This window comes from Belonocnema kinseyi, chromosome 10 (genome assembly GCF_010883055.1).
Source record: "Belonocnema kinseyi isolate 2016_QV_RU_SX_M_011 chromosome 10, B_treatae_v1, whole genome shotgun sequence".
Taxonomy (NCBI): Eukaryota; Metazoa; Arthropoda; class Insecta; order Hymenoptera; family Cynipidae; genus Belonocnema; species Belonocnema kinseyi.
In genome coordinates, this window is record NC_046666.1 from 513,678 (window position 1) to 524,118 (window position 10,441).

A 10,441-nucleotide genomic window follows, 5' to 3' on the forward strand; every position below is an offset into this window, starting at 1 on the left:
TCGGTGCAAACACTCACAACCTAATTTAAAACAAAATGTAGATTTTTGCAGTTTACACGAAATTTAGAGGCGTTTTAAGAATTGTGAAAGGCTACAAACGAATAAAAAGATTTTCTTAAAATTCCTAGGAAAATTGAAAATGATTCTTCAGTTTGAAAAATGATTTTAACCGAATATTCTAAAAGATTTTAAGAGACTTCCAATATTATGGAAAACGACCCAGGAAGAATTGAAGTTTTTTTTTTAATTTTTAAATTTTTCTCAAAATTGTAGGGAAAATTTTATTCAGTTTAAAATATGTTTAGAAGTTCTGAATTTTTCTTTCAAAAACTTTGTTTGAATTACTTGATATTATTTTAAGTTTTTAATTAATTTTGAACCTTTTCAAAACTTCTAAATATCTCTTAAAATTACTGAAATTTTTCTAAAAATAATAGGTGTTCAATTATTATCTATACATCAAAATTCAACAATTTCGCTTACAAATAAAACATTTATTAAGTGGAACAATAAACATTGTAACGTTAAAATGTTAAAAGCTTTTCGAAATTTTAACAATTCCAAGTTTTTGATGTGGAACAATTCAGTTTAAAATTGTTTCCTTTTAAATATTTGGCTTCAATTTAGTCGTCTTAAATTTTAAGTCAAACATTGCTAAATATTAAATAATTATCCTTTTTCTTAATCAATTTTTTTTTAAATTAAATGAGTTAAGAATGGAATAATTCAGACTGAAACAATATTTTTAATTTAATTACAATTATATTATTATTCTACTGTTATTATTATAACAGTTATATTATTATTATATTATATTATCATTATATATTTTTAATTTAATTACAGTTTTTAAAACTTGATGTACCGATCCATTTTAAAAATTATTTATTTATATTTACAGTTGATTATATAAAACTGTTTTTTATCAAAAATTTGCAACTTTAAACGTTTTTAACTTGTAATTGTTTAAGTCTTCAAGACTGCACACTAAAATTCTTTAAATTAACAATATAAGCTTAAAAATAAAAGTCTAAAATATAGAATTTTTCAGGTAAAAGATTTTCGACTTACGCATTATAAACTGAATGATATCATAATTAAAAAAGATATCGATGCAACTAATTATTTTAAAAACTGCTGAATTCGAACTTGGGCAGATTTTTCTTCTGAAAATTTATAAAATTCCCGGTCAAGAAATAAATTCACTGTCATTTCCCGGTTTCCCGGTCCAGCAGGCACCATGAATTTCTACAAGTGTTTGGATTTTTTAAAAGACCAAACGATATTGTTAAACTACAACAAATAACACTGAACCAAATAAATAAGCAAATAACTAAATAAATATTTGTTAAATAATACCTTTGAGTTTTTCTCGAAACTGGAGGCCTTGACATTGTCGGATAATTTAATCGAGACGTAAAAATCTCGGATGTTTCCAAAAATTTCATCGATTTTGCCCACTTGTTGCTTGTTTTCAAGATAAATTGGAGCATTGAAATACGGCACTTGCTCTATATCAACCTTGGCCACCAAATCGTCTTGAGCAGTCCACTCAAAATGGCAGAGTGGCGTCACTGTCTCAGGAGGTCCTTGATCGAAGCTGTTTCAATAAAGTAAATTTATATATGCAATGCTGTCTTTCACATACCTAAATCTATGAAATTTCCCTAATTAAAAAAAATCCACATAGATAACCTCGTGTTATTTTTCGATGAGGGGAATGTGAGGATTTTCAGATATCTCGAAAAAATCCGCGGGGATTAATTGACTGACTCGCAGTTTCTGGGTGACCATTTTAAACCTCAAACGGTACACTGGTGCGAATTCGCACCCGAGGTTTTTTCATTTTGTTGGCATTGACTTAAACGCAGCTGTGGCGGATTATCCCCATATATATTAAATATATATGTTAAATATGTGTGATGTATGCTAGTTGTTTATTATATGTTCAATATATTAAATAATTAATATTAACATTGCAAACAAACTAATTCGCACCAGTGTACCGTTTACTTCACTTCTGTAATATCTTTGTAATTAATAATAATCATTATCATTTTGTTTGTTTCATTAAATAGTTCTAAAAAAATAAAAACTATTTTTCAAATATACTTATAAAGAAAAAAATAATTTGTTTTTACGAAGATGTAAGCAAAATAGGGCACAAATGGACCGAATCCAATGCATTTGGTGTAATTCGTTTTTCCCCTCAGCAATCAATGAAGTGAAGTAAGCAGGTGGTTGAAATGAAAATACCTAATTCTAAACATTTTTCCATTTAAATTAATAAACAATAAATTAAAGCATTCAAAGTGGAACTCTTGAATTTAAAACTTTTAAAATTGAAGTTTAAAAGTTTTTCAATTCGAAAATGTTGTATGAAAATATGTATATTCAAATGCTCAATAACTTACACGTAAAAACTGGAAGATACTAACACTTTTCAATCTAACAATATTAACCCTTAAACGACATACTGGGTCTACAACACCCAGCGACTTATTTGGGCTTTAACAAAACACACCAAATTCAAGAAAATGGAATATATGGCAACAGATTAATAAATTACATGAAAACCTATTTTTCTATGTCATTTTCATATAATTTTTATTTTTATAATTTGTATACACAGTTTAAGATCAATAAAATCTTTTAAGCCCGCAAAGAACGATCTTTCATTTTTCATTGAATTGAAGCTTTTATTTTTCAGAATAATACCTTCTTTGGAACGAACACCATAAGACTAATTTTATTTTTGAAGCGCCGTATCTCGGAAGTATTCAGGTAAAATTTTAAGTAATAATATCAAAAACTTACAAAGTTATGAGTCTTAGAGTGAAATAAGTCATTTTTTAATTTTTTTTTTTTTTTGCAAAAAGGATTTTTTTTAACTACTTTAAATTTCAAAAACTGTTATGAAACATTTTTCTCTTTACACTAGATAGATTAAACATCATTAATTGATTTTCTTGTAAAAAAACTATCCAATACCGTCGGCACAGTACACTTTTGAATACCCTTGGGTTTATACCACCCAGTGTGCTCTTTATGTAATTTTATGGAAGTGTGCCCTTTAAGGGTTAAATAAAATGCAGATAAACTGCAAAACTCAGAATCTTGAACATTCATAAATTACAGAGTTCAAAAATTTAGATTAAGTTCCAAAAAATATAAATCCACGTTAACATTTTCAATACTCGAAATTAAAGAATCAATCAATAAACTTTAGAAAATTTCAGAATTATATTTTTAAGTTATTTTAGGCTATAGAAACATTAAAAATTTTAATTTGTTTTAAAAGTTCTTTAATTAGAAGTTAAACTGTTTTCATTTTAAACAGTTTAAGCATCCCTGAAAAGCTTTAAAATTTTATTTCAATCTCTTGAGAAGTCTAGAAGTTGTTTGAAATTTTTTTAGAACTTCTACATAACTTTTTAAATTATTTGAATTTGTCCCACAACTTCTTCTAGAAAATCCTGTGAATTAAAAAAAATTTCACTTGAAATTTGGATTTATAAATAACAATTTAACATTAATTATTTGTGGAAGAAATTAAAATAATTTTAAGAGATATTTAGAAGTTAAATTTTCTTTTTATTAATGTAGAACTTGAAATGATTTAAAATAATTTAAACGAAGTTTATGTTTCGCCAAATTCGGCTAGATTTTTTCAGATTTCAAAATAAAATTTTTAAACTTTTTGAGAATTGTGAACGGCTTTACAAGAACAAAAAAAAAACATTTTCTGACGATTCTTAGGAAAATTGAAAATGATTTTTCAATTTGAAAAGTTATTTTAACAGAATATTTCAAAAGATTTTAAGAGATTTCCAGAATTGTCGAAAAAGAACCGGGAAGATTTCAAGAATTTTTTTAAAAATATCTAGAATTTTTTAAAACATGTCGGAAAACTTCGATTCATTTAAAAATATATTTAGAAATTCTGAAAAAAATTTGCACATACTTCGTTTAAATTACTTGATATCATTTTAAGATTTAAATTAATTTTGAATCTTTTCAAAACTTCTAAATATCTCTTAAAATGGCTCCAACTTTTTCTGGAAAGAATAAGTGTTCAATTATTATTTATATTTTGTTTTTCAACAATTCAACGATTTCGCTTATAAATTAAACATGTTTTTAAATAAAACAATAAAATTTTTAACCTTTAAAGTTTAAAAGCTTTTCGAAATTTTAACAATTTAAAGCTTTCTATGTAAAACAATTACGTTTGAAATTGTTTAGTTTTAAATATTTAGCTTTAATTTACTCCTATTAAATTAACAGTCAAATATTGCTAAATTTTAAATAATTATTCTTTTTTTAATTAAAAAATTTCAAATGAAAAGAAATTTAAATTTAATAATTTAGACTGAAACAATATTTTTAATTCAATAAAATCCTTTAATTACGAATATATTATGATTAAGTTATTTTTAAGTTGAAAATAATTTATAATGTTTCAATCGCATCTTTACATTTTTTTAATGACTCAGAATGTCAAATTGAAACAGTTACAATTCGGAAATTCTTAAACTTTGAACAGATTTAGAATCGTTTTATGAAATAAATTATTGTTCAGTTTTTAATACTTAAATAAAGATCCATTTGAAAAATTATTTATTTATATTTAAAGTTGATAAAATAATACGGTTTTTTATCAAAAATTTTCAACTCCAAACGCTTTTAATTGTTTAAGTCTTCAGGTCTGCACTTTAGAAACTCCATAAATTAAAAATATACGCTTAATAATAGAAAAAATTTGTGAATTAAAATATGTTTGAATTACGCATTGTAAATTGAATAATATCGTGATTGAAAAATATAACAATTTAATTAATTTATTCAATATTTTAATATATTAATTAAACCAAATGAGAGGCAAATTATTGTTAATAATTTAATTTAATTTTAATAAGCTTTTAACTTAATTAAAAAATTATTAAAATCATTTTTATTTCTTTTTAAATAGTTTAAATAAGACAGATTTTTCTTCTGAAAATTGGAAAAATTCCTGATCAAGAAATAAATTCACTGTGATTTTCCGGTTTTTCCCAGTCTCAGAAAATTTCCGGCCATTTCCCGGTCTTTTTCTAGTCCGAAAATAACAAGAGGATTTTAGGATTCCTCTGGGAAATCCGCGAATCAGGTGTTAAATTATCCTAGATTTTCTCGAGTAATTTGAATCTCCTCGTTCGAAAAGAACACGTGGAAATCCGCGAATTTTTCAGATTCCCCAAGGAAATCAATTTGTCAGTCAATTAATCCTCGCGGATTTTTTCCTACAATTTGAAAATCCTCGTGTTTTCATACCGAAAAAAAAAACAAGAGAATTTCCTCGAGGATTCTTTTTAAAAATACAATTATTACTAGTAATTTTAATTATTTTTTTTACGAACTTTCTGCTTCCTCGATCTCCACCGCCTCCTCTGCCTCGAAATCCCCCACCCCCGCCTCTTCCTCCTCTACCAAAACCTCCGCCTCCGCCCCCTCTTCCAAATCCTCCCCCACCACCACCACGTCCACGAAATGACATTTTACTTTAAATGTCCAAAATCTAGAAATCAAAAATTGATTTACCGTAGGAAATTCAGTATAGGCCTATAATTAATTTTTTGTAAATTTTGTCGTGGTTCTAGAAAAATCATTATAGTAATCTATTTAGAATTGAATAATTTCCAAATATGGGGAAGAGTGAATAATCTCCACAAATAAAATTAACAACACCAAAAAATTTCAGAAATGGAAATGCATTCTTAATTCAAAATTTTCAAAGTTAGAAAATTGCCAACAATTTCGAAATACTGAATTATCAAATTTTCGAATCCAAGCAATTTAAAAACTGTTAAATAATAAAATAAAAAACAATATAAATTAATTTTATATGATGAACACATTTTGTGTTTTATTAATTACCTATTTATTATAGAAACAATCTTTCAATTGTTTATATTCCCAATTTTTATCATTCTGATTTTTTCTAAATATTTTTATATTGGTAAAATAATCTACTATTTGGCTGAAAATTTAATTATTTTGTTAAAAATGCAACCAATTTTTTTATAAATTCATTTTTTTAGTCAAAAATTCAAGACATTGTTTGAAACTTAAACTACATTCTAAAAAAAATATTTTTCTCGTCTTTCAAAATTCATTTCATTTTGGTTGAAAATTAAATTTTCTTAAATTGAAAATGTAATTATTACATTTCTAGTTGGAAATTTATCATTTCTAAATCAAAAATTGAACTATTTGATTTAAAATTTTAATTTCTTAGTTGAAAATTGATGTATTCTGTTAAAAATTCGTGTTTTCTGGTAGAAACATAATCTTAAAAAATGAAAATTCATCTGTTTTCTTAAAAGCAAATTTGCTTTGTTAAAAATTTAATTATTTTATTTAAAATTAAAAACAATTTTATTGCCTAAACTGCTTTTGATTTAAATTAAACCCATTTCTTGATTGAAATATCAACTTCGTTTAGTATTTATTTACCTTTTCTGTTGAGAATTCAATTATTTCGCTGGAAAATTCAACTATTTGGTTAAGAATTAAACTATTTATTTGAAAAAATAAATACTGTTTGGAAAATTATACTAATTTTTTAAACATTCATCTATTTTATTAAAAGTTCCTCTTTTAGTGTAGAAAACTTTTTTTTATTTAATCTTTTTGACTGGGTATTGGCCTATTCGTCCTTTTTAGTTTAATTTAACTGGTAGAAAATATAATTAATCCATTTTTTGATGAAAATGTATCTTTATTAGTGGAAAATAGAACTATTTGGTTGAAAAATATATATTTTTGAAGAAAATTTAACTATGTAGTTTTGGGTGGAAAATTCAACTGTTTTATGTAAAAATGTAATTATTTAGTGGAAAATTAATGAATATCGTTAACATTTTTTTTTAATATTAATCTTTTTGAAAATTAATTTTATTGACTGTGAATTGGATTATTTTGTTAAACATTGGTTTCTTTTTTATGAAAATTAATTTTTTAACTGAAAAAATGTAACTATTCCATTTTTGGAGCACCAATTTAGTTAAAAATTCCACTATTTTTGGTAGAAAAATTAAATATTTATTTGAAAAATTAACTACTTGGTATAAATTAAGGCATTTTGTTGGAAATTCGTCTTAAAAAAATTATTAATCTTCTTTCTTGAAAATTAATTTTACTGTCTGTGAATTGGATTATTTTGTTAAACATTGGTTTCTTTTTTATGAAAATTAATTTTTTAACTGAAAAAATGTAACTATTCTATTTTTGGAGTACCAATTTAGTTAAAAATTCCACTATTTTTGGTAGAAAAATTAAATATTTATTTGAAAAATTAACTACTTGGTATAAATTAAGGCATTTTGTTGAAAATTCGCCTTCAAAAAAATATATTAATCTTCTTTCTTGAAAATTAATTTTACTAACTGTGAATTGGATTATTTTATTAAAAATTGGTTTCCTTTTGATGAAAATTAATTTTTTAACTGAAAAAATGTAACTATTCCATTTTTGGAGCATCTATTTAGTTTAAAATTTGACTATTTTGGTAGAAAATTTAAATATTTATTTGAAAAATTAACTACTTGGTATAAATTAAGGCATTTTGTTGCGAATTAATCGTTTTGTGTATAAAATTAATATTCTTTCTTTTATTCTTCCTATTGCCTGGAGATGAACCTATTCTGTAAAAAAATTATCTATTTTGATAGAAAATCCATTTAGTTAAAAATTTTAATATTTACTACTCGGTATAAAATTAAACTATTTTATGAAAAATTAATGTATTTCGTTGAAAATGAAACTTCTTATATTGAAAATTCATAAATTCATACATGAAATACAAAATATTAAATCTTTCGCTGAAAATTCATATTTTCAGTTCAGAACTGAACTATACGTGATTAAAAATTCAATATATTTCTTAAAAATGTCATTATTTTGTTGAAAATTTTGCAAAATTTCAATAAATTTGTAGAAAACTTTCGGTAATAAATTCAATTTATTTTAAATGATTTATACAGATGTCTATGATAATTAATGTTGGTCTAAGCTAAGTTCAATATTTTTGTATCATTAAAATTTATTTATTATCATTACTTGTAAACACTTAAATTATAAGAGGTCACCAAATATTATCGAAGATACATTATTTTTAGAAATATCCGTATAAATTTAGACGATTAAAAAAATCAAGGATCCGAAAAAACTTGATATTTAAATGTTTGGTCACAAAAATTGTTTATATTTAAGTCTATTATTTTTATTATTAACTCTTTTATTTTTGTGATTAAATGTCCTATATTAGCACGAAGCAGTTTTGGCAAAAAGAATGGTTTTGCCGATAAGAACACTATACTTGTTAGGAAATATGTTTATAACAATTAAATGGATTAATGAGAATTGTTTTAATTGCAGCGTAAAAAATTGTTTAACAAAAAAGGTTACTTGTTCATATTCTCCGTAAAAATTTGGTGGATAAACAAAAGTTCTGAGCTGACTGCTCCTTAAAATTTAATAAATTTTAATTGAAAAAAAAACAACTGAAAATTGGATTAAAATTGAAGGTTCTAGACTTTTTTGACCGAAAAAAGTTTATTTCGTTTCACTGTGCGGCTCCTAACAAATCAATAAATAATTAGTTACAAAACCAAAAACCGCATTCTTAAATTTTTTTCAATTACTGGAAAAATAAAAATCCAAGGCTTGATCAATTACTCTTCAAATACAATCAAATTTTCAAAAATATGGAGCATATTCATTAAATCTTCAAAAACGTTGATACATTTTGAGGTTAGATTCAGATTTTGCTAAAAAGTTTTCAATGTAAAAATAAATCAAATAGAATTGATCAAAATAAATAAAAATGAATGAAATATATAGGAAAGAAAAACCGTCCACTTACCCAAACAAGAAATATATTTGATAAATAACAGAAACCAATTCTGCTAGGCACGTGTCTAAAACCTATACTTTTTCCAGTACATAAACAACTTTTGCGGCGGATGAAGAGGCATCGACAAAACGGTTAACTAGAGGGTTCACAGGTTTTAAAAAGAGCATTTTCAATCGGACTAACTGAATTTTTGATAACTAGATGGCAGTCTTTTCAGAGGGAAAATTAAAATTTATTTACATGACATGATTCACTTCTAATTCTGTATTAATAAATTTAAATAGTACCTAAATTCAGGGAAAATAATATTTATTACTTCCAATATTAAGGAAAAAATCAACTACGTTTTAAAAAAGTCGTCTTTATTGATTGAATTTAACTTCTATCACTACATATATTTAGTGATATTATAAATATTATTATAGAATAATAATATTACATAAAACATTCTCATTATTTAAGATTGAGACAGAATTAGATTCGTTCGAAATGTCAAATATCAGTTTTTCAAAGAAATTTCACGTTATCAGACCACCAAGAGTCAAGAATTAAGTTTTGGCGACAGTCTGTCCATCCTTCCGTAAACAAGATAAATAAAAAAAAAGGGTTCAAATCGAACTTTGGCACACTTATTTTTTCTTTATTGGATCAAACGACGACAGTTACGTTAAAAAAGTAAACAAGAAGAATTTTAGCTTTACAAATGATCTAAAATTTTACCTTGCACTTTGGTGACCACGTGACCAAACTAGCCCCCGGTTATGAGCATTTTTTTGGTGTTCACTGGGTCCATACGGACTAAGGTATCGTGTTTAAAATTTGACAGATTAAATAAAAGGCACTAAAGAACGTTTGTACACATCAATATGTTTATAATTTTAAAGAAAGTTCATTTATAAATTGATGAAATAGGATATTACCATTCGAGTTATAGCAGTTTGCAGATCATTTTTGGTTTGATGCATTTTAGATTTGTTGATTCGCTCATATTGAGCACTGACACAAATTTTGGACTAAATCCTCTAAAGCTTAAAAAAATTTACTATAGGCAATTAAATTTGCACACGTTGCAAATAAAAAATTTAGCATCTGCACACACGCAATCTATCATTATTTTTGGAGCATTTTTAACGATTTCTAGCGGAGAAAAAAGAACCTTTGAACGTCGATAAAGTCGAGATCACGTGACTAAGTTCGTTCATGAAATTTTTGTGCAGAGAATAAAATGATTTTCATTTTTTTTGGCCCTTACTACGTCTACACGGATTGAGATATCTCGTTCAGAATTTAGGAAGTTATACAGAAAGGACTAAGGAAATTTGTATATATCAAAATGTTTATAAATACGAAGATAGTTTTCTAGTAAAATACTACAGGAATAGGAATAAACTTTTGACGTCGATAAAGTAGATGTGTCGATTTAAAAAAATCGAGAAAGATCTGAGAATGTGATACTAGAAAATCCGTACCAAGTCCCATCTTGAGAAATGTGCATCTTCAGAAAATAATTAAAATTTTCTAATGGTTATATATTCATGTGGATTT

At 25.0% G+C, this 10,441-nt stretch overlaps 1 protein-coding gene across 1 annotated transcript in view; it reads right to left on the minus strand.

Annotated features, from left to right (window-relative positions):
- Positions 1 to 9,016, minus strand: part of LOC117181581 (probable H/ACA ribonucleoprotein complex subunit 1) — a 13,992-nt gene extending 4,976 nt beyond the window's left edge. The window contains exons 1-3 of the mRNA XM_033374419.1: positions 8,906 to 9,016; positions 5,400 to 5,557; positions 1,360 to 1,600 (exon numbers count right to left, since the gene is read on the minus strand). Of these exons, the coding sequence (XP_033230310.1) occupies positions 1,360 to 1,600; positions 5,400 to 5,536 (378 nt within the window). The 5' untranslated portion in view covers positions 5,537 to 5,557; positions 8,906 to 9,016. The remainder of the gene's footprint in view (positions 1 to 1,359; positions 1,601 to 5,399; positions 5,558 to 8,905) is intronic.
- Positions 9,017 to 10,441: the final 1,425 nt, after the last annotated feature.